Genomic DNA, 25,658 nt, shown 5'->3' on the forward strand with positions numbered 1-25,658 from the left:
TAGTATATATAAAAGGTAATATTTATTGCTTACTCAGCACATACCAAAATGGTCATGTATAGTGGCAGTCCCCCTTACAGCCAAAAGAAGTAATCTATACATTCTGCTGCTGCTTTTAAATAGTCACAATTGCGTACCCATGGAGGACGGATCCCAAATTATTTCAGACAAGCTACCACAGCCATGATGATGAAGACTTTGCAGATAACTGTAAGGAGAACAGCAGACCTTAATCTTCTAAGGAATTAAATTATTACTGGTGGTTAACTTTAATAAGGAAAACTAATTTGGAATTCAACTTTCTCATCGTAAGTATTTAGCAGTCCTTTTTGTCTTCTCATACCAACATTTTATTTTCAGATTCTTCTTTGAAGTCAGAGTTTTTGAATGTTAAATATGTATTTCAATGAAATAAACCTCCAAATGTATTTTACTATTATTTGGCACGTGAAGCTGCCAACCAGACAAGGTTACCCTCTAAGTTAAACAGGTAGTAAGCCTGCACGGCTCTAGAGAAACCACTCGGCTTGCTATAAACAGCCAGAGGAACCTCAAAGGGTTAATAATATTTCTTTTTCCTCTCCTCTCCAAGTAAGTTATGTGCTTGTTTACCCAGAGGAAGCTTAAAAGGAATGCCATTGTAACGTCAGGACTATACCCTGGAGCTCAGCGAGATAGTGAACTGTTCTCTCGCTCCTTTAGAGAAATAATAGACTTGAGACTTTATACTTGACTTCCTCTTCTGGGGCCATCAGGTGTATGCTGCAGACGCAGCAGCAGAACATACATTCCACAGGCAAAAACATGCCTGTGCTCAGCAAGAAAATCCGTTTATATCAAGCATTGATCCTGACTCCAGAAACTAGTTAAAGCAGAGCAATGCATTGTCAGGAAAGAGCAGTAGCTTAGACCGAAAAATTCGGATTAATTTATCATAAATACTCAGTTAACCATTGGGTCTTTCCAGTGAGTGCCAGTGGCAACAACAGCTGTTGTTACAGCACCTGCCACTGTCCTGGTGTGCCACTGGATGCTGCAGCGGTGTGCGACAGACGCAGGTGCCGCTGCGGGAGCGATAACCAGGCTCTGTGCAGGCAGCCCCTGGGCAGCATCTGGGTACTCCGGTATCTGACATTCTCCATTTCTGCTGCAAGACTGACGGAGAGGCTCCATTTCCCCTGCACGTTGTGCAGGTGTGTTCTGGCAGAAATACGGATGATAAGGCACCTCCAGGGCTATCAATTAGGTGAGAAGTTTCACTGCACTGAATGCTGGCCGTTTTGTCATTTGTGGCTGCAAAATGACCACACGCTCCTCCTCTTGCTCTCACTTTCTTTTTTTTTCCCTAGGTAGCCATTTTGCTGCAGCTAAAGAAAATTTCTTCATGTGTTTTTCTCATGCTATAAAATTCTGATAATACTCATTTCTTTGTGGAAATAGTCTTGGAAAAAAAAAAGTCGAGCTAAAAAAAAAAAATCCACTTTTCTCATGAAGTAAATAGAAGTCTGTCTAAATGGCTTTCCTATTGGTATTTGGTATTTCTCACTACCCGTATGTCTGTGAAGGAACATCTAAACCAAGAGCAGAAACAGCAGCATTTGCTCAGATGATAGTATGAGACACTTTACACGAACAACTGAAAGCTCTGCTAACTAACTTTAGCTTTAGAATTCAACAAATGCCGGAAATATCTGCAGTAAAAATAAGAGCGTGACTATCTCGTGAACAAGAGACAGAACATTTCTATCAAAAACACACGATTATTTTTCTTTTACTAGCTTTGCTCCTAAATCCAGCCATCCTCATTTCCCTTCTCTTAAAACAGTAGGTGTGCGCTTGACCTTGTGGCTACAGATGTGGCCCAGGTAACACTCCCTGTCCAGTTTGGAAGTAGAGAGCCACGAGTAAGCCTAGCTTGGCTCTGCGGTGTGCAGACAGCCCTAGCTCTTACAGCGGGCCAGAGAAAAACTAATCGACAGATGTGAGACCAAAGTTTTGCATCTGAGTTCTCCCAGCTGTTTGCTGTTTGTTAGTCACTGCTTCCACAGAGCCCCCCTTGTGCGCTTCCAGACTGCATCATTCGTTCTGCCCAGACCTAATGACCATAGCTCTGTCGTAATTTGGCAGGACTTGTGAGCTTAATTCAAACCATTCTGTGCTGTTACAGCTTGTGGTATGTGTAACGGGGGGAAGATCTCCACTAGTGAAAGGCTTCTAAATTGTCTGGTCTGTATTGTGCTTACGTGTTTTGTGTTCAATAACACCAAACGATCGACCATTCCAAGCCTTAAAAAATATGAATCTGTCACTTTGCACAGCACGCGTTATTAATTCACTGACTAGACGACTGATAAATTAAACCCACACAGAATTCCATCTCCCAAACTTGACAGTTGGGGCTTGGCCCAAATCAAATCTTCCTTAAATCTGAAGGGGGAATGTTGAATTTGTCACTGGGCTTAAACTCCTCAATACCTCTTGTTGCCATGTTGAGTAAAACTAAATTTGCCAATGACCTGAAATCAGACAGACATTCAGGTCCACATTTGGCAAACAGCACTCCTGTTAATCATCATGACCGTAGGTCACCCTGTTCCTGATTCCTTCATCTTTCTGTTTACCGTTCTTGGATAAATACCTGGGCACTTGCGCACAGCTTCTAAACTGGCTCACTGTTTGCACTTAGAAGCCAGTCACTGTGTTGTACTATTTCTGTTTACGTTGGCCAAAGAATCTGCTAAACAGCTTATTTAAAGGATTGATTGCCTGACTCCGGTGCGCCCCAGTGCCTGCGTTAAAGATACTTTCCAGGCTTTTCAGTTTCTAGTTAGGCTTCGCCCTCTACTGACAGAAACTGTATTGCAACTACTGCAGCGCATTAAACAAACGACCCTTTGTTGGGGTTCGTTTGGTTTCCGACTCACTGGTAAAACAAACATAGAAAGGAGAAAAGATCAGAGTTACTTTGAAGAGTGCTAATTGTTGAAAACATCAGTCTCTCCACAGCCTTTAGGGGAAGGAGGGGAAAGATAAAGACAAAGGAAACATAAATGCTCATCCAGAAATGTTTGTTCAGAGTTGGAATATGAGTCTGGACCCCCCAAAAATCATTAACAGCAATGAGCAATGCTGAATATAGGTGCAAAATTGGAATATATGCTGTTTATTGTGCTTGGTTTACCAGAAACACTGGGGGATAAATAATGGCCATGAATAATTCATGAGTTGCCATATTGGCTTTTGCAAATTCATCAATAACAGTTTGTACTACAACAGATTATTTGAAAGCCTGAGCATGGTGGGGGTGGGGGACACGGATTTTTTTTCAGTTTTTTTTTTCCCCCTGATCACGAGTTTAATCTTAGCATGAAATTAGAATTGCATTTAATTTACATTCCAAGCAGGAACAATATGAATGTTTTCCATTCATCAAGGATCACAGAAACATTTCCCAAGGATATTTTTCATTTGCCTTTATGTGACTGGCCCAGGCTTAGAAGAATTGGAGGCAGAGGACCTGCCCGTGATCAGTCAGGTCATTACCTCTGCAAAGAGTGGTTGAGGAAACTATGGGAATTTCTATAGGCAATTACACCAAAAATCAGCTTTGTATCTTCTCTAACAATACGCTTAAAATAATGACAGTATCATACTACATTTCTTTAGTTAAGTAGGACCACATATGTTCTCCCCAACATGTGAGACAGACAATCTCTCGTCAGCACAGCTGCACACTAACAAAAGCAGCAATAGCCAGTAATACAGAGGAATTCTGTGTACTTGTTTATTTTCCCCATCCAGGCTCGTGGAATTAGAAATCAAACTATAGGTATTAATGCGGAGGTATCCTTTCTGGGAAAGACCATGAAAGAAAAATACAGGACCAGGAAAAATCTCTTGACTTTTAGCAACATCATTAGCTAAATGACAAACAAAATGATACTCAACATTTTCAAGAGGTTGTTCATGCAAAGAAATAATATTCCCTTATATATGAATGAGGTGATCCTGACTACAGCTTGCACCGCATATTAATTTTCTCACTTCACATTCCTCTTCCCTAGACCCATATGTGTTTTTATAGGAGTAATTTCCCATAGTGAGCTGCGTAGTAACATCCAGCATTTCTACAAAGCTGCTGATTCCAGAGAACAGCGTTGCCTCAATAAAATTCTTATGATTTCTTTGGTTTGTAACAGGATGGATGGTGTAATTTAATTTCAACTGATTTCACTTTGAAGCCACAGCTAAAAGGGTAAATCAATGTAAGTTCTGAATGGATGCCAGCATGCAAACGTTAAAGATTTTCCCAGAATATTCTGGGGTCAAATTTTTTAAATAATTTAAAAGATATTGTGAGGTTTTTTTCCCATACCACGGGTATTTAGACAAGCTCCAGTTTAGTATCAAGACTGAATACATGTGTTCGGATCTGTTGTCTTTTATCAGATTCTCAAAAGAAGAATATGAATTTAAAGCACTGGTCGCAGGCATTTACGCCCATCCCCTTTCCCTTTCCATCAGCCAGCTGATGTGAACGCCTACACTGCCTATTTCTATCAATGGCTCTTTTGGCCTGTGGTATAACCACAAGCTTTAATTAATAGAAACATAAAAGAAGTGGAAGAAAGCTAGAACATTACAGGCCTGTATCTTTACACACATGCTGAAGTCTCCCCAAAAGTCCCGAAGCCATTGCAAAACTACCAGGAGAGAGGCCTCTCTAAATATTATGAACAGATCTTTTGTTATAGCTCAGAATTACTGCTTTTGAGAAAGAAGGAAAAGAGAGACCATCGAATCCCTTAATACATTTCATTTTTTATCAGATAAGCAGCCTATACAAAGCCAAACGGACATCTTCCCTCCACCCATGCAGCTGACAAGAACACAGGCTCAAGAAAAGCTTATGGTCACTGCCTGCTATAGGAAGAAAACTAACTCACAGAGTTCTAAACTGAGAAAGGAGTCTTTATAAAAGCTTATGTCATAAATACATATTCTAAAGCTGGCTGCAAGAAGGATTTCAGCTGTGCTCCCTCACGCAGTCCCTGCAAATTCCTTGCAAAAAGGGCAATACAACCTTTGGCCCCTTTCAGGGCATCTCCTTCTCTAGTTCCCACAGTACTGTGGCAGACATCCTCTCTTCTTCCAGCGGAAGAGTAGAGGGGAGAAGGGTCACCTTGACAACTGGCAGCAGGATCTAGTAGTCAGGGTAGACAGGTATAAGCGCTTACATTTGCATTTGCTGGGGCAGGTGCTACTGAGGGGAAACCCAGCTGGAGCTCTGGCTCCAACAGCATGCTGGGGTGTGAGGTATTTCCTCCATCGTCAGGAGCTCTGGACAGCACAAACACCAGTCTTCCATTGTACCCCAGGCTGGAGGCAGTGTTGGCCCTGCATCTGTAGCCCTACCTTCCTCCAGCTGATGTAGCACCAAGCAAAGTGCCTTACCTGCTTGTAAGTCACCAGAGACCTTGATTTCACATTTGAAATGCCCTTCAAATAAGCCTATTTTAAGGGAGGCATGGAGGAAAAGCAAAGTCCAATCTACAGTGTAGCCCCATACTTTTAGAACAAAATAAATGTGTTTCCCTTATAGGTGGATTCCCATAAATACGAGCAAAAAGAAGTCAGATGAGAATTGTTTTCTTCCAAAGTCAAAGCAAGAATAAATCTCCAGCGCACCCTCCCCCAACACATTTACACCGTGAAGAGACTGATGTGTAAAGCAAAACCATGCTGTTGAGAAATAATTTTTCACTCACCCTTTGGCCAATGTTGCTATGCCAACGTCAGTTAACTTCATTCCTACACCTACAAGGCATCAAGAAAACAGAGAGCTTATGTTACACTAGAATTTCTAGGAATATCTTCAGATTTGAGCGCACCATATATAGAGGCATTAAATATTATTTCTTGATTCATGTTTTTAATCTTAATTATTTGTCACCATTTTCCCAAACATTTTGAAGTACCCCAATTAAAAATAGAATGTTTGTGCTCTGTGTCACTAGCAATTTCTAGAAGTCGGTCTCATACCAGTAGTTTACAGATAGCAAGGTGATAAATAGAGCATAAATTGTTTCCTGTGCTGGATAGTCAGTGACGGGGAAAGAGGGGTTACAATTTGATGACTGCATTTTAAGAAACATACAGAATCTTTGCTTATGCACCTACCCTGAGATGTGTATATTTATTTATGGGGCTTGTGATTTTGATGCTTTGCAAACTTGGACTACAATGTTTATCAGTAGGAATACTGTATTTGCTTTGCGAATCAAAAGCACCAGGTCAGTCAACCTTATTTTTACTTTTTGGCTGAGAGATCCAAAATCCTTTCTCATTCACTATTTCCAAATACTTGGGGTTTTTAACCTGTCCCTTTACTGACTTATTGACTTGTTCATAGGCAAAATCCAGTCCTGTAGTCTGTGGTTTTTTCTGTACAGGAAAATGATGGTCTCAAGACCAGTTTCCTTGGAGAATACCCTCAGAAATCTCAACTGGTATGCCTCAAAAATGCAGCCTAGATACTCAAATGCAAAGATAAGCAAGGAAGGATGTTTCTCCTCAACAGCAGCAGGTATATTGTCCTTTGTGGCAGCAGTCATTACAGAGGGTCAGATGTCATTTCTGCTGTTGTGCTTCCCTCAGGCTAGGATTTTGTTCTTTCTTCTCCCTTTAAATTACTTGAGGGGTCTTGTTTAGATGTGTTGTTGTGAATTTTCCTGCCTTCTCTTGTTAATATGGGACATTTTCTAAGATTCCACCTTTCTTTGGTTTTCTTTAAGAAAGGTCTGTCTTTCTCTGTTTCAAATACATCTTTGCGTACTGCGTCAGATACAGGCCAGCATTTCAGCAGTTACGGGTCACAACCGCAGGACCACAAGGGCAGCATTCGGTAAAGGGGAGGAAGGCATTTCTTTACCACTCTTTTTTAGAAGGAACGTGTTTCTTCAAACCTACCCCGGACCTGAATGTGCAGCATTCCACTGTTGAGAGACTGTTGGTAAGTATTTAAATTCAAGAAAAAGTGAAGGCTAGGATGCCATTAACAACTGAAGTCTTTAATTCACAAGACATTTCATTAACCTCTGGGAAGTGAGACAATAAGCCAGACGACTCAGTATGAGCGCCCTGATTTACTAAGGGGATATGTGGAAGAACAACTCTCCCGTTAAAAGTGTGAGGTTTGTGTTTTCTTTTCCAAACTGTCTTCTTATAAGAACATAAGCTAGGTAAAAATTCCCTGTCTCTGCTGATTAGATAAACACCATAATACTGCAGAGGTTAATACATGTTAGCCCCTGCTGCCACAGTGGGCAATAACACACACACAAATAAGCACAGTACACTTTAAGAGGCTAGAAGATAAAATATCCTAGCTCTCCCTCCTGTCTTGTGTTCTGATCTGCATGAGATGCTATATAAAACAGCCACAGGGCCAGGGTACTGCCCACAACTGGAGAAGACTGTCCATTACAAGGTTATGGGAGCAGCACATTCAGCATTGCCAACAGGACACAGAGAGCCAACAATAACATTGCTCAGAAATAAGTCTCTGGAAGTTCTGCGGTTACGGGGATCGACTGAGAGCGGTCACCAGCCTGGATCATGGGAAAGCCCCTTCACTGCCCCCACTCAGACAACTCACCTTGCAGGTCAGTGACAAGCAAGCTCCCATTGGTCTTCTCATATACCCAGTGCTGGAAGGTACAACACTTCTGTCCGGCCTCTGAGTCTCTTCTCAGGAAATTCACTTCCTTGCCATCCCTGACAGAGTATTTCACAAATTCCCCAACCAGCTCCTCCTCCACTGTCGCATAGGGGATGTTATTAGCAGGGCGATGAACAAGAAAAATAGGAATGATCCTGAAATGAAGGGATAAAAACTAACAAATCCAGAGAATTCTGTCAATGAAGGAGTAAGAAACAGAGAAAGTGGTCATTGATCTCAGAGAGTGAATGAACAGCTACCAAGTCTAAACCAAGCCAGGAGACATCCAGAGAAGATTGGGAAATTTTAGGTAGCTCTAGAATATAATTGCATTATCCTCCATGTGCTTATTTCTTTGTATTATTTACTCAAATTTAACTTTTTCAAAGCATGCTTTCTCATGTTGTCCTACTACAGCCCAAAACCTAAACTCTGCGCAATAAAGAGTGCTTGTTTATTTCAGAGTATCACTGCTTTAGCTGCTCATGCTGACTGATACATGGTTCAGTCTTTGTGAGGTGTTCAGCACCTGCAAATTGGATCCACTCCAGAAAGAGCTTTGCCCAAGACCAGTGACAGTGGAGGATTTCTCAGACTAGACTTCTAAAACCTGACACATCCAAAATTAGCAAATACTTTTATAATGAAAATACAAAGCAAATAATTTACCAAAAAGTAAAAGGAAACAAGAAAGTCTCTGGAAAGACCATCAGATTCTCAAGACAGGTTGGCTCAAGTGAAAATCTAGAATCTGAAGATTCTTGGGCTTTGGCAAAGTTTGCACCCAGGTCAGAACACTTCAGCTAGTTCTAGATGAAGTTTTCAGGAAATTGCAAACTTGAAACAATAGGTCTTATTTCATTCATTTAGAAATTGAGCTAGTTTACCCAGAAAGACTTACAAAGTTTTGGAGGAATCCAGGCTAGGTCCATTCATGTATAAAGATGCACCACACCAAACACTTGGGGTTTCGTTTGGCCTTTCATGGTCTTCCCAGAGAGAAAGACCGAATGCGAAGTGATAATGACAATAGTATGGAAGGAAGTATCGGTCTTCCTGGCAACACGAACTTCTCAGTTACCAAAGTTCCTGCTGTCTGGAAAGCAGCGTTCTACCTCACAGACAGTCGTCTTCTGTTTGCACTTACACCAGAAAAACTCGTCATTCTTGTTAGGCAGCACTCTGATACTACAGTGTAAGTCTCCAAAATTAAAACCTTAGACTAAGCAAAAAAGTGACATCAGTGTATATTAGAGTGGAATTTAATACTGCTCTGAGATAAGGTCATTTTGGGAAGCCACTCAGCAGGAGCTAGTAACAGACCGTAACTGTATTTCATCAGCTCGCTCACGAGAGCTCCTAGCAGCATCTCAGAAGAAATGGGGGAAATGACTAAAAGATTTCACTTCCATCACCATCACTATTTCTAATGCTAAAAGGTGGCTTTAAGGAATCACTCCAGAGGCTGTGTTTTAAGGGGCCCTTTTTTTCAGGGAATCAGTGCAGCTGAGCAGATCTTGTGTCATCTAAATTGAGATGGAGATTTAGCCTGCTGTCAAGCATGTAGGTCTTATCCTTGAAGCAAGGCAGATGGAATTTCAACCATCCATTGCAAATACAACTCTACACAGTAGCCTGACACTGGAACAGCAAATCCTTTGAAAAAGATCTATTACCAAATCCTCAAGGTGCCACTTCCCAGCCTCAGAGGCAGAGGTGAACCTGTATTGAGCTGTTGGTGTGACGTACACATATTCAGGAAATGGAAAACTTCTGACATGAAATAAACCAGTCTTTGGGAAAACCTAGAATCAGAGTTGAGCTTTCTGGCTTAAGCCTCTCTTTACACAGAAAACTTGCCTAAGGAATGACTTCATATCAGCTTCAGAATGATCACGATTTCTCTCAAGATTTCATTTTTAATGGAAAGTTGGAAGGCCTGACTTATCCCCTACTGCTGTTACTAGATGATACTAGTAGTATCACCTACTGGTGTTAGTTCACTAACATTAATAATTTCCTCTAAATTTATATCAAAATCATGCCTTTTCCCTGCTATTTACCGTCTTTACTCCTTATTATCCTTCTCTAATGGGAATGGAATCTCTCTCACCACCTTGATATTCAGTATGATTTAGGTCATGATTCTAGCTGTAACACTGTTCTCAGGATTACTCTTTCTTCTTCTTTACTAATTACTCCTAGCAGTCAGTGGGCAGCTGTGGCACAGGACACTATATATACACGTACGTGTGTATGTATATAAAAAAATATATATACTCACTCTGGTACTTCCCCAAAGCCTTCCAAGGGCTCAGCTTCAGCTGCATATATCTTCGCATACTCTCTTGCAGTATTTTGGACATAGCATTCCTGTATTACAAACAGATATGCCTATGCAATATTACTCAAAACATTTAACAGATCACCTGTTTGAATATTTGCAAGACAGCTTTTCCCCACAATTCTTGCTTACAAAGGACAGGGGAAGCTTACCTGCAGCGCTAGTTTGTAGTTCTTTTGAACTAGATCATCCTTACTCTTGGTCCCATATGTGATAGCATTGTGCACTTTGAGAACACAGGGGTGGCCAGGGCTGAACACTGGCACGAGGCCTTGCATCACTTTACTTCGGAAGGCTTTCCGGTGCATGCCTTCACCAAAGTGAAGCTCTTCTGTAGCTATTACTCCATGCAGATTCCCACCAAAATAGCTATCACTGATGAAATCTTCTCTGAACATGAGCTGCATGAATTCAATTTCTTCCACACCTAAAACACAACACCACTTTGTTCCGCACAACATCCTTCTGCAGTCACAGGGAAAGGGTGGACATGGGAACACAAATGCATCTTTCCATAGAGTATTAAAGAAAATGCTCAATGGAAACAGAATACATAGCCTCACTTGTGTTAATATGGGGTTGGGACCCTGCTTCTCTAAATGTAGCTTGTTGCCTCTAATGTCTAAAGCCAGCATGGAGAAAGTGGGCAGTTCAGGTCCATAAGGAGAGAATACAGAGTGTAGCAAACCAAAAACAGAGGTAAAGATCACAAAAGCTAATAGTTTTTTTAAAAAAAAAAACGACACTTTTTTTAAAAAAAACTATTAGGGGAGTTGTAAACTGAAGCTTCAACTGAATGGGAAGTAAGTCAAGCTGGCCGAGAAAATAAGAGGCATTGAGGTCATACAGAGACCCTGCCAACTCTGCTTTCTTGGGAAGACAAAGCCAGTAATAAAGCTAATGTGCAGCAGTGTATGTAGATATGAATTTAAAAGTAGAACACAGTTCTATGCCCAATGTGCTCAGAGCACATTCTTCTGAAGATAGCCTGTCTTTTCTGAAAAGACAGAAGTTGCTGGTACAACCAGAGCTTGTTTCAGATTTCAGCTTGGAATCTTTTCAGGGAAAGATTCTGCCAACACGTTCGTAGAGGGTCTCAGCTGAAAGAGATCTCAGTTCTTATCCAATACAACCATGACGGAAACATGCCTTTCCTAGTCCCAACCACATTCGCTACACCAGCTCCAGTGCTGCACACTGGCATGTTAAAGCGTTTACTGCTTTCCAATCTGGCAAGCACCAGCTTAAAAACAGGTTCATTAGCACAGGCCGAAGAAAATAACAAGATTTTTATCTCATAAGTGATTTTGAATAAGAACGACATTTCTAAAAATGACCACGATAGTTTCAATCAAAACGCAAATACATCAATTTTAGTGACCTTTATATTCAGGATAAATTAGTAAAATAATATTTCTCTTACCCCACCTGTGGCTTTTGAAGGGACCAGTAGCATAAGAATGTGTGCCTAAGATACAGCTGAAATCAAGCAGGATTATGGATTTCACCCTTTTAAATGATCATTGGAATACAAATGGAAAAAAAATATGGGGGGGAAGTGGTTAAGGTTAAGCACTGAGAAACTAAAAAATTCTAACTGCATTTCAAGTCTCTCTAGTCTTTACATTTCCAGGAACATCACTGGAAAACAGAAATAGGAGAACCACAGGTGTATGCTACACAGCAATGAAGTCCTTCCAGCTCCCCTTTGTAGCTACCTCTGGTTTAGACGCTGTACCCTATTGCCTCTCTTTGAAGCACAGAGGAAACAGTGCACGTATAAAGCTAGAATTAGAAGGCTCCTTAACTCCACCTAAAATTCTCTGTGGGTCAAAACTTATACAGTGCTGTTACATGAAGAGTCCTGCCTTTATTTTAACAAGGAATTAAATGTTTCATTTTATTCTTCTAGAAAAAGAAAGAAAAATCAATTGGCCGAATGAAGTACCTGATTAGTACAGTGTGTTCAGAAATGATAAACCAATTTGCAATGCACTGCCTATCTTTAGCTGCAGCACAGCAAGACATATGCCGAGTGTGATTAAACACAAGTTAACATATGGGGAAAGCATTCCAAATCTTCATGCCCGTCTTTCTCTTGGGGTAAAGTTACATAGCAGGTGACTTGCAAAGACCAGGCGTGCAAACACCGCTGGCAAGTTTTTCTGCCAAAAGAGCTTTCAGTACTCTGTGTGTGCCTGTGTCTCTGTATGATGCGATGCAACGCTATTTCCCTGTTTACTGTATGTGAAATGCTACTGCATCAAGCTAACGAGAAGTTATGCAGTCAACTTCAAATCAATAGTTTGTCATGGTGGGTACTCCATCACCCTGCTCAAACCATTCCATCCTACACAAGGTTCCCATGGGATAACTGTCAAAAAGTCTCAGTCTGATATATTTTTCCATCCTTTGTTCTATTTGGAAATCAGAAGGAACAAAGATTTGAGCACACATTCAAGAAAATGTGTGTACTTACCTTCACAATTCTGAAAACTTGAGAGATGTTCCAGTACTACAAGGAAACAAAGAAACAGATTTTATAGTAAAAAAAAGAAAAAAGAATGGAAACTGCCATTGTCATTATTATTATTAATCAAAATTATAAACTGGGATTTACCTTCAGAGGTCAGATTAAACTCAGCAGTCACCTTTCCATACATATTATTCAAGCAGCAATAATACATTCCCTGGTCTTTGTTACTGGCTTTAGCTATTGCCAAAGAGACGGGAGAGTCATCCTGGGCACTGTAAGAGAACATGTTAATTTTACACATTAATACTTTCAGAAGATCTTTCCTGATTATTCCATGTATCTCTCCTCCTGTCCCTGGAATTTCTGTCCCCCACTGCAAAGACTGGTTCAAATATGATGCAAGTAGACAAAATATTTTATTTCACCTTACTTAGAAGCGTTCAGCCTATTACGTGTTTCACAACACATGATCCTACTACATTCTGGGAGAAAAGCACCTCAATCAAAACCAAAAATAATTAAATCACACTGAAAGGCATTCTAATATTCCTATCAATATCATGGCCAAATATATAAAGTATGGACCACCCTCATCGTAAAACATTTCTTCCTTATGACCTCTCTCAGTTCAAAACCATTTTCCTTTGTCCTGTCATTACAGGCCCTGGTAAAAGGTCTCTCTCCATCCTTCTTATAAAGCCCCCTTTAAATACTGAAAAGCTGCAAGAAGGTTTCCCCGGAGCCATCTCTTCTCCAGGCTGAACAACCCCAACTCTCCCAGCCTTTCTTCGTAGGAGAGGTGTTCCAGTCCTTGGATCGTTTCTACAGCCCTCCTCTGAACCTGATTTAACAGGCCCAGGTCTTGCTTGGGCTGGGGAGCCCAGAACTGGACACAGTACTCCAGGTAGGGTCTCACAAGAGCAGAGTAGAGGAGGAGAATCACTTCCCTTGACCTGCTGGCCATGCTTCTTCAGGTGCAGCTCAGGATATGACTGGCTTTCTGGGCTGCAAGTGCACATTGCTGGCTCATGCTCCGTTTTTTGTCCAACAATATCCCAAGTCCTTCTCTGCAGGGCTGCTCTCAATCTATTCATCCCCTCGTCTGTGTTGATACTGCGGAATAACCACGTCAAGCTCTACATTGCATGTGAGTTGTTTCAGCAATTCATTTCCACCACACAAGGACAGAGAGCCTCCTACGTGTTACCCAAGGGTGTTTATGTTATTTGGCTGGGTGCTGAGGTTCAGACTTCATTTGATCTTTTACAGTACATGAATGTTGGAGGAGACTGGTTATGAACAGGCAGAGAGGAATTACTGGTGATGGAATGCAAACTATGACCAATAGTAACGCACTGTGTGAAGATATGCTCTTAATTACCCTGTTTAAACTTATTTTTTGCACCTATCATACTAATCCTCCTAACAGGTACAAGAGCGAATCACTGGCATATTTTCCCAAAAGATATTTAGAAACTACCAGTCCTTCAGAAACATTCACTCACCTTCTCTGCAGTCGGGCTAGTAACTTGGAATCTTTAGTCCATGTAATGGTGGAGTCACCATGAATGTCACCAAACTGACAGCATAGCTTAATATTTCCAGAGCAGTCAGGGAACAACTCCGCTTGGATTTTCTTCAGCAGCTTGGGAGCTTGAAACAGAAGAGCCACAGTTTAGGATTAGAAGATAATAATGATGGTTTGGCATTTTAAAGGAATCCCAGAACAATTTGCAGACGTTAAGAATATGAATCTAACAACACTGGTAAATAATTATAATTTCTTCTGATGCAGAAATGAAGGCTTTAAAATACAGAGGTTTTAAAAGACTGATTCAGTGCCCCACACAGTCAATGGAAATGCTTTCAATGCAAAGACATTTTGAATTTATGGAATAGGACCCAAGGGAAGTTCTAGCCTGAAAAGGCATCGACATAAAATAACTTATTAAACCAAAATACATACTCTCTGACTAAAGGACCAGCTCGTTTTATCAGTAAATAAGACACCACAAAGGTACCACAAAAGCATACCATATGGTTACATAATGAGAATTCACATTAACTGAATACTTGTAACTAGTAGATATTTTTAACAGCCTTTCAGAGAAAAGACTTATGTCCCAGGAGATGCTCCAAGGTGTTCTTGGAACATGCCTAAAATACACTGCCAGGATGAGACCCTCTGCAAGATGCAGCGACGGCACCACTTCCTTTAAAATGCTGCTGGAGGGAGGAACCCACACTTAGTGGTTAGCTCTGTGCATTTGGCAATGTCCGTAGCCTTTGCTTCCCTTTTCAGTTTCAAAGGATTAACCTCCCACCTTTAAAGAAAGTCCCTACCTTTGCAGCCACAGGGCACAGCTCTTGCTAAACATTGACCATCACGCAGAACTAAGCCAAGAGTCATTCAAGCTAGAGAAAGAGAGCGCTGCTCAGTCTGGGCAAGGTCCTGACAACCTGGTTCTCTGCTAAGACTAGTTTACTGGCTCACAGAACATTCCAGCATCTTCTGCACATGGGCATGATGTGAGTGAGAGAATGGAGAGTACTTGGAAAGAGAGGGAGTCAATATATACTTAAGGAAAGGTTTTGGGATCATGACACATCCCTGTGCTCAAGTGAGACATCCATGCTAGATGTAAGGGATGTAAAATGCAAGATGTTATGTTTCCTACTGTGTTAATTCTGTGCTGCTGCACTCCAAATGAGCTGGCATGACACACCTCCCTTGGGGATCCCATTCCAGCACTCTAATTTTCCCTGTCTAATGCTGGATCCAACATGAAGGGTCAGGCACCTGGAATTCACTGCTATGTTTAACTTGTAGTCACTTAAGTCCTTAGGCCCAAGAATCTTGCTGAATCAGGGCTAAAATGACACAGACAGTTATGTGACCAAACTGTAAATAGAACTAATGCCTCCAGATTCCCTGCCCTGACCACAAAGTCGTCCCTCCTGCAGCTGAAAATAATACAAAAGAGAACACTGAGCATATACCAGACTAACCATACCAACCTTCCCATAATGCTGGGCAAAGGTCCACACAATTCTCTAAAGCACAAACGTACATTCATTTCAGACTAGACTGAAGCAGATTACAAGCGTGTTAAGAAAATTCAGATTTATCTGATTCAAGCCTGAACGTTTAGAGCATTTTTCAAGCATAGCCTCGGGTAGACGGAAAAAACAATAGCTTGCTCTGCTTTGAAGGAATGTGTCTCTCCTCCCGCACTTTTGGTTCTCTGGCAAAGGACACATCTCCAAACAGAGAAAAGTTTGGGGCTTTTTTAAACATGATTGGAAAAGTAGAACTCTCAGACCGCACTGTAATTAGAATCTCTCAGAGCTGCATAAATTACCTTTAGTCACTGTTCAGTCTTGCTCTGATCTATTAAATTATTTTATGATGTGAATATGAAATGTAACATCAAAAGGTAAAAACAAGACCTGGGTCCTTGCAAAGTAACCATAGAAACCACAAATACCTCATCTGTCTAGCTGTTACACTATTGCTACTCCTGTCTGCATTTTGTTTTACCTGCTAGCAACCTCCTAGAGACTCTGACAAGCAACCTGAATCCCATTTCAATTATATGTTTTCTGTGTCAGTTTAGTATTGCTAATTTTATCAGTGTCACTTACGACCAACAGTTGTGAAAAGGAATGCAGAACCAGCCATCAGTCATCAGATAGGACTGCAAACATTATGTTTATCAGTGGCACCCTACTAATAACAATAACACTTTGCTAGCAATGAAACCATTTGGTAGCCGAGAGAGGGTAACTGCATTTGGGAGCCACAGTGCAGAAGCGTAACTGGGAACACAGCCCCGGGGCAACATAACAACATGCAAGTACTGGGCCTGCAGTTGCTATATTGTGTGTAGTTATGTGGTCCCATAGAAGTAACTATTTCAAACAGGTTAAAAAGTTCATAAATTGCATATATTTGCCAGCTAGGAAAAGGATGTTAGGGAGGATTCAGCTCTGTGGCAGGGGCACAGCACTAGTTACTAAGTTCACAGAACTGGAAATTAAAATCAGTGAGGGCAGGACACCTTTAGCTGACATGGTTTAGACTAACGCAGGCTTGCAGTGTGTTTAACGAATTTGAATTTCGTACTGTAGCCAGAACGATGGGAAAGGACAGAAATGAAAATCAGTTTTCTCTTACCTTTGCTATCCTTTTTCAAAATTAGTTTCCTTTGCTCTTTTCTATCTTCCTTATGAATCATGCCTGCCTCACTCTTCACAGACTTTTTAACAGTGCTAGGATCATTGCTGACATTTTCTCTCCCCTCCAGTCGGGGTTTTTTTGACAGTGTAGCTGGCGGTAATTTCGTCTTAGCTCCAGTAGCAAAATGCCCGCTTTTTGCTGTGTCTTGTTTACATTTGATGGGTTCGGGCTCAGCAACGGTTGGGGATGTCTGGTAGGATTTTGATCCTTCTTGATTTCTTAGCCTTTCCGCGTTGACTGGGAGTGGATCATATGTGGTCAATGCTAAGGAGAATGGCTGAGTTCTGCTGTAAGGTGGTTGCTCTTGAAAATACTGGTTGTTCCCTGAATCAACTGGTGGCAAATTAACTAAAGCACTTACTATGCTCTCTGATGTAATGACTTCTTCATCCTTACCACACTCAGTAGACTTCATTGAATTATCAACCTCAATTAGCTTGCTGGAAGAGATAAAGTCAGGACAGGACTGTTTAGCACTAATATTCATGATCTCTCTCTGAGCCTTGGAGCTAATTAAAGTGTGCAAAGGAGACTTTGTTTCAGCTTCACCTGGGTTATATTCAGTAGCTCTTTGAATCTCTTGTTTATTTTCACACAAGACTGCTTCCTCCTTGTTTTCTTCAGGCACCCTATGGCACCGATCCTGCAATGCTTTGCAGAAAGTTTCCAGCGTACTCAAATTTTCATCTACTTTGACCGCAGTTTGTGTGGATTCAGTTTTTACATGACTTCCTGTGGCAGGGCAGTCCATTGCTGATGCACTGGTAGGAAGGCCCTCTGACTGGCGTACAGGTGTGAAGAATGGTAATGTTTCTTCTACAGCCAGTTGTCGGATAGCTAACTGATTACTGATATCTCTATAATCCTCGTTTGCTATGCCGTGGTACTCATTTTGTGCCTTTCTAGGCAGTGGGGTACTAACTGATGTTTCACTTACAGATGCATCTGTGTGATTTTTCGAAGAATCCGTTTTTAACTCTTCATCAGACTTAAAGGTGCTGTCAACAAAAAATACATGCTGTTCTGATGTATCATGAGGGGAAACTGCAGTCTGACTCTCTGAAACTCCTGAGTCATGGGAAGTTTCAGACCTTTGTTCATCACCTACGCGTATCTCTCCTGTTTTACATGGTTCATATCTGGGTATTTCTACATAAAAATCTCTTAAAAATGGATCCTCAGAAGAGGGAGTGAATGCCACTTCTTCTATTTCTGTCAGTTGGTCTATATTTTGGAGCAGATTCTTATGTGTTACGGTTTCGGGAGTCTTAATTAAATTAGGCGATTGCATTAGGTAACCGTATTTCTGTGCATTAGAAACAACTTGGACATCTTGACAGTCATCATTTTTTGAAAGATGATAACTGTCAGAATTAATGTCACTTTGTGCATTCAAATCTGAGTGATTTCCATTTTCATGTAAATTCTCTTCATTACTTTTATGTATGGTGTTTACAGATGGGTGTTCTTCATGTGTAAACTCACTGGGGAATATGTCTTTCTTTTCAGGGAAATAAGCCAGTTCTTTTCTTGCTGGATAACAGTCTCCAAAATTACACCCTTTACCAGCTACAGACTCATTTATCAAGGATATGTTGTGCTCAGTACAAAGTAATGGTCCAACTGTCCCACACAACTTATCTGACACGTAAGCCGAGTATTCTTTGTCACATGCTAAACTACTACTCTGAGCATTTTTCAACCTTTGAGGAGAATCTGCATCACATGCTTGTGAAGCATTAGTAACAGTAAGCTCTCCTTCCCAAGCAACAGTCATTTGAATGGATCCATTACTGTCAGTTAACGTTTGATTCAGCTTCTGCTCCAAGCACTCCCCTGTACTTAAGACGATACTACTTGCTGAAACACAAATGGATGCTGTTTCCGTTTTATTTCCAGTGCTAGAATCTAGACATATACCATCTGTTTCTACCACTTGTGCAAGACAAATGTTTCCCATGGATGCACTGTTATGTGCTTCGTCTGTTTTAAGTAGGATATCAGAAACATTGCAGTCATCTTTCTCTGTTCTTTGTCTGTTAGCTGGTTGTGTAACAGGTTCCTGCTCATCTATCAGATTTATTGGCACAGGATGATCAGAACAGGTCTCCTGTACGAAGTTCAGTTCTGTGACTTTGACATCCGTCGGCCTAATTTCTAAACTTGTGAGCCCCCGGTTTTCAAATGGGATTTGATAGTCTGAGTCATCTTCATGAAGAAGTTTCCACAGCTTGTCATGCACTGCAGATATATCAGCATCTCCTTTGCACCCAGGTTCTCCAGATTCCAGGACTGACTTGGGATTAGCTTGACACAGAGATTCATCACATGATGTACTACAGAGAATATCTGTGTCGTTGCTATCGTGTGAGTCAAAACTACACCGTTGCTCTCCCTCCCTTGGCTCATCACATAGCTTTGCAGAAGACAGAACAGCACATAAACATTCTTGTTTATCAGGAACAGAGTTCGTATCCCACAAAGGAAAAGGGGAAACATCATTCTTTGAGTTGTTGCCATTACTAACAATCTTAATTCCTTGTTCACAGACGACTTGTTGATGACAACTTTCTCTCTTATCACAAGCAGCGTGGTGTTGAGAATAAGTCTGTAAATGCGCGTTTTTTGCTTGTAATGTCTCTTCAGTACAGAGCATTTCTGAAGCTGGATAGATGGTTCTTGCACTCTCACAAGTCATGAACGTGCCTTCCTTTTCTACTTCAGGCTCCATATATAGTTTCTCACAATTGTGGGTAAAGATTTTAAGATTAGCAACTTGGTTCTACAAAGAAGAAAAAAAGACAAATGTAATTAAAAATCAGAATTGCTGCTTGACACAGGCCTGAACTAGAGTCCCGCCTTCAAATGTACCTATTATTTATATATTTTTTTAATATTTGTCAACAGTCAAGTTTCTGACATGTAGCTATCAACCTAATGGATTGAAATCAATCTCCTGGGTCTTAACAGCCTTGAACCCTGGTAAGTTTCAGATCTGGATCCAAATGCTGAGTAATATAAAATTTAATCAAGATGAAGATCAATAACCCATATAGTCCAGCGAGTTAAAACCAGATAAAATAAATAAAATAAAATAAAATAAACAGTCATGTTTATGCCTTTTGCTAACAGTTGGAATGTCCTACTCTACTTATGTAATTACTACTTAATCCAAACTGTTGAGTTTCTGGACCTATCCAGACTAGTTTTTGGGGAGCTTGCCTTCCCCTTTGCTTCCATCATGGGCATTGTTGCCTTAATTTTCCCAAAGATGCTTTCTTTGTACATATCAGTCTTGAAAAGTCTCAGAGAATGCATCCCACATGTCTGCCCTGCTATGTACTTCAGAACAAGACTCCTACCAAGAAATTAACATCTCTGGATAAGTTTTAAGCCGTCTTCGAAATTTGCCTTGGTCACCTCTCACCCCTTGAGATGACAAGTCCTGCTTCAAAAGGGAGTGCCAGAGATCATTCCAGATCTTGTCTCTGTCCAAGCGGTAATGAATTGCTCAGTTTAAGGCATATTGAGCCCTCCTCTAGCAGAGACATGCATTGCAACCTTAGGGGTACTGCTGGGAAAATTGGGGCAGGAAATAAAAATCTGTATCCCTCCTGCATCTCTTCTATTCTTCTATATCAAAATATTCCAAATTGTCACTTTATGTAGAAACAATCTATTCCTCAATTAAACTGAGCCAAACTCAACTTAATTTATGCAAGGAGCGCAGACATTATTTAAAGAGAACAACCAGCTGATGTTTAGGCTTGCATGGCATAAAGAAAGTGCTGCCATCTGCCTGGCATACAAAATCTGTTAAACTGTTCACCATTCCCCTCAGAACTGAGCTTCCACTCTTAAATTCTTGCTCTGGAGTCCTTAAAAAGCTTTGTTCTCCATGATTTTCTCTGGTCCTCTTCAGCACTAAATCAGTTCCAAGGAGGTGGTGAGCATGTTTCATGCATAGCAAATCATAGATGGAGAAGCCCACAGTTTTTCACTAGACAAAAATACATTGTTACCTAAACAAATATGCTTTATGCATTTGGTTACCATTCATTTGCCAGAACAATCTGTAAAAGTAGAGAGCAGTTTCGCAGTCAAATCGCAATCTTTGAAAAAAAAGATTTACTTTCAAACAGCCATTAACAGGTTATAACAACATGGACCTCGTGAATTGAACTGTGCATTTGACCATGTATCTTTCTAGTGGTTGGTTGCACCTACTCCCAGCAGAAATGAAGAATTGCTAAATTCTAAAAAAACAGCAGACTGAGTTTAAAACACAACAATATTTGCAGACATTTTTAATTTTTTAGCTTTTATCCAGCCACAAACTCAACTTCATAACTCTTCTGGGTATTTTTTTCCTTATGAGTCCCAGTTCCATAGTATTTTGTTAACTTGTAAGGATGTGCTGGATGGCTGAAATTAACAACTGTGATACATAATGGGTGAGTCCTCTGGGTTACAGGAGAGCTGTATATGTGTAATGAGTGTTGGTAGACACATAATTCCGAGAAGAGATTCTGAAAAGCAGCAAGTGTTGTTACTTAGTCAAGGATATGTAATGAGGGATTTCCCATGAGTTGCTGTGTGCTCAGGTAGAGGCAGGGGCTGCTCAGACACTAGGCTCTTAGTTTCCGTAAGTTCATGGTAAAAGCATTACCGGCTGTAGTAAATATTGCTTTCCTTTGCTGCAAAAGCCACCCACTTCAGCTGCAATTCCTTTCCTCCTTTCTGTTTCTCCATTCAGCTTGAGTAGGATGTGGAGCTGACTACATGCTGTGGACAACGGGGAAGGAAGAGATATAGAAAATTTTTGTCAATGACTTTAACTGCTGTTCCCACCCCAAGCACCACAGAGCTGCCACCACACTGTCTTCAAAACTCCTCGGCCAGTGCATACTTACCTAGAAACCCTGAGCCTAGGAACCTCAGCTCCACAACTGCAGGCCCCTCTCATTCCCAATGCCTTGGTCCCCTGCTCAAGCCTGCTCTGCAGAAGAAGCCAGTCTCTAGGTCTCTTGTGTTTAGACACACACCTCCTCTCAAGTCAAGGGGGCTGTGATCCCGGACGTGTCTCTACAGTCAGTTCCAGTTCTCTTCTCAGTCAGTTCTGAGCATTTGGTCTGAGCCTAGTACTCCTTCTGCCATCTCCTTTCCCCTCATCCTTTCATCTCACTTTCCCCTCAAACCTCTGGAAAGCAGAGTTTATTATTCTATTCCTTACAGCCACAGCAGCCTCAATCAGAGCTTTTACCGAAACCTGTGGAATTCTTGCTAAGTATGTTAGACATATGATCAGTCAGTCCCTACCTGCTGTTGGTATGAAACTGAAAATAGACAGCTCTCTCATGCCCACTGGAAAATGGGCTGATTATTTCAAGAATCCTTTTATCTATCTAATCTGTGTGTCTGTCATTTTGGCATCTGTCTGTCTCAAGCATTTACAGACAGGCAGCACTGTAGAGTCTAGACACACGTTTTGATGTCTGGAAAATAAATACAATGACAAAAGAGGGCTCACCATGGAGTGCCTTGCCTTGCATTTGACAAAAGTAGGTCTGAAAGCAGAATGCATCTTGAAGCCTCAAGTTTTTTCTTGAAACACCTCTTGAATGTTTCAAGTCACCTCTTCAAGTCGCCAGGAACTGAGGAACAGCCTTAAATGTGACAGTAAAACCGACCTGTCCCTTCAGCCGAAGCTGGGCTGGCTCATTTTCAGATCTGGAGATCTTCTATTCAATCCACTATATCATCCAACTTAGTGGCAAATATGTTATTTTCTACTGTTTCAAGGCAAGGTTTGGGCTCCTGCTGGTCCCTTTTTCACCCTCGTTTCCATTCAAAGAAGGAAGCCAGAAGAGCCATTGCATCTCAACAGGTGATCCACACATACCTCATATACAGATAAACCCAAAAAATTATGAATCTGAGCAGGAAATGAAACAAAATTAGATTTGGAAAAAAGCAAACTAAGGCACTTGGGAATACAATATATACACGCCAAGAAGAAAGACAGCAGATAAACTACACTGCTGGCCAAGACATATAGATAACAGAGGGAAAAATTCAGTATGGCAGGTAATAATACAGTCAATGGAGGTTGTGGTATGATACAAGAGCAGAGCTACAATTCCCTCTCTTGATGTCTCACAACAAATGTTCAGAGACTTACTAAAAGATAGAGTGAAGGTTAAAGGGAAACACCAGTACAAGTGCTTTGATTTGGAATTGAGGCAGAAACTCTATGTTGTTGGCTGGAGCCAACAGTTATATGGGCACTGTCTTTACTTACCAGTATTTCTTGATAACAAAACTGACAGGCACATCATAATTGTCTCCTCAATAAATATATAAAGCTGGGATCTCAGAATATCAGAACATGACAAAACATTAAAGAAAGGCAAATACATTTGGTTGTGATAAAGCAAAGAACAGAAAGGCAGCTAAATCACCTTACTGCTGTGTGAAAAAGAGATATAAGTAAGGTTGGAATTAAAATGACCCTTTTCCATGTGAGGTTTTTAAAGGCACCCCAGAGCATCACAAGAATCTTTGCAGTATAATCTGAGTTAGCTGCTATTCTCTGCTCCCTTTGCCATACCTGAGAAATGGACCATCTTCACCCAATGCATCAAAGTTTGCTTCTGGACCGAGTGACAAATTGTCACATTCATGTCCAAATAAACTCAGCAGGCATTAGTTAAGGCTATGCTCCTTCCCCTGCAAAATGTAGGGATAATTTATACATCAGTCTCTCACTTGATCAGCTGAACCATTTCTGTTAATGAAAGCAAGAAGTTCATCTGTGAAGTGAGATGATTAATTTTACCTCATGGTTTCTCACTGTTTTTAAGAGGAAATAGTTTAGCAAGGTAATTCTCCACTGCAAATTAAGTCTCCATTTATATCCCTCTGTTTGTACAAATGGACTGTAACAAACCATCCCTAGAATACAGACAATAAGTACATCACTGCCTCTGGATCAGCGCTCCCTCAAATCCACCATGTTTGGAACTGCTTTTGGTTTACACTGTTCTCTAGCAGTAGCTTAGTGGTGCTTTCTATTTCCCTGTTTTGTGCAATGCCACTCAAATTCCTCTTTACTAAAATAACACTCTGCTTTAAATGGCACACCTGCCTTAGATTAGCTAAAATAGCTCAATACCTGTAGTTATTTCAACTGCTTTAGACAGGTGAAACAAAAGACATGAGCTATATTTTATCCTGAAGATGCTTACTGACGGGCACACCCTGCTTAGCATCCTGCTATTCACACTAAAGAGGCAGAAAAAGAGGAAGTTAAATGAGAACTATAGTATTTCAAAGGACAGAAAGCAAGTTCTCTGCCTTTGACAATAGCATAGAGCAATAGGCTGACCATGCACAGCTGTCATGGGTCCATGCTCTGAAGCGGTACAGATTTTCCAACAGATAGTGGTTTTGTGTGTCTCCCAGGAAAGACTGGAGCCAACTATAACAGAGGTGACAAAATGGGATGTTATCTGCCAGCCCTAGGGTGGATCCTACTGAACGAGCAAGGTTGTTATCACAGCCTGCATGAGCTCTAGTTACTCAGACTAGGACTCCTCCAGTTGCTCTGATGCAGAGCTCCTGCCCCTTCGCGCGCTGCTCAGGCTCGCGCTGTTCTCTGGGAGGATTCAGCTCTCGTCTCAGCCAGGCTCAGAGCAAAAGGCTGAGACAAGACTGCCTTTTCAAGTGAATGTACCAACCACTCCAGCCTATTAGAAAGGATGAGGTGCAGCCTCTCAAACTCTCCTGTTGGATCTGTGGCCCATAGTATGAATATAATATTCAGAAACAAAGCATGCTCACCACTTGATGGAGAGTTATTCTGCACCCAAGGATGACTGAAGTATTTTATACAGAGTGCAAAACTTTCCTGTGAAGTGAAAAACTTTGAGAAACAAGCAACCTAATTTCTACTAAGATTCAAAGTTGGAAGAGGTTTGGATGCCAGCTTCCTGTGTCACAGGAAACAGATTTAGGCAAACTGTTTTTTCAAAATTCCAGCAGAAGAATTGTGAGTGATGGCAAGTTGCACCAAGAGGGAGCAAGAACACGACTCAAAAAATTATAACTGACTAGGTTTTGAGCTCAGATAACCAGAAAACCCTCCTTTTTTCCAGCAACTATTCACTCAAAGCCGACAAGAGGCAGAGATGTACTTTAAAAACATTTGAATGAAAAATGAAACAACTATAAGCTGATTGAAAATGACATGTTGGGCACGCACAGTAATTCTTACTTATGACTGGTTTGGAACAGAAGTCCTCCCCCATTTTGTATTCAAAGCCAGCCATTGAACCAGGTCCCATCCAACAGCTGTTTATTGGCTTATGTGAAACCATCTGCTGGGTTCCACTCTAACTCTTCACGGGCAGAGTTAACCTGTCATAACTGTTCTGACACCCTTTCAAGCAGTTTCGTTTTGCTCCTCCTTTGCTGTGTAACCCAGCTCCTTCCTCCCCTCTTACCTTTCCACCCTTTTCCCACATCTTTCTGCATGTTGCTCCCAGCTCACACCCTCTCCTTCACGATAGTGTCAGAGTGCAGTGCACATGGCTAGCACCTCCATTTCCGTACTAACTGCAGAGCAGGGAGCTCTAAACTTGAGCGCCGCAGCAACGAAACACTGCAAATCACAGTTCTCCATTACACATGGCAGCCTCTAGGACATCACACACGACAGCAGACAGCTACCATCTTAACGTATTGAACCGGGCCAGCAGCCCAACATTGCTTACGCAGTCCTGACAATTTTGGCTACCCTGGAATCTAAAAACGCAGAGGTATGACGTGCTATACAAAATCCTTTTTGTGCACAACTAGATTACCTGATTGCTTGGAA

General features: G+C 41.2%; 1 protein-coding gene across 1 annotated transcript in view; it reads right to left on the minus strand.

Annotated features, from left to right (window-relative positions):
* The window catches only part of ALPK2 (alpha-kinase 2), a 30,483-nt gene that overhangs the window by 947 nt on the left and 3,878 nt on the right, over window positions 1-25,658 (minus strand). Inside the window, exons 2-9 of the mRNA XM_009882039.1 lie at window positions 16,718-19,562; window positions 14,046-14,193; window positions 12,685-12,812; window positions 12,544-12,579; window positions 10,217-10,491; window positions 10,005-10,093; window positions 7,658-7,875; window positions 5,769-5,817 (exon numbers count right to left, since the gene is read on the minus strand). Of these exons, the coding sequence (XP_009880341.1) occupies window positions 5,769-5,817; window positions 7,658-7,875; window positions 10,005-10,093; window positions 10,217-10,491; window positions 12,544-12,579; window positions 12,685-12,812; window positions 14,046-14,193; window positions 16,718-19,562 (3,788 nt within the window). The remainder of the gene's footprint in view (window positions 1-5,768; window positions 5,818-7,657; window positions 7,876-10,004; window positions 10,094-10,216; window positions 10,492-12,543; window positions 12,580-12,684; window positions 12,813-14,045; window positions 14,194-16,717; window positions 19,563-25,658) is intronic.

This window comes from Charadrius vociferus, unplaced genomic scaffold (genome assembly GCF_000708025.1).
Source record: "Charadrius vociferus isolate BGI_N301 unplaced genomic scaffold, ASM70802v2 scaffold743, whole genome shotgun sequence".
NCBI classification, from domain to species: Eukaryota; Metazoa; Chordata; class Aves; order Charadriiformes; family Charadriidae; genus Charadrius; species Charadrius vociferus.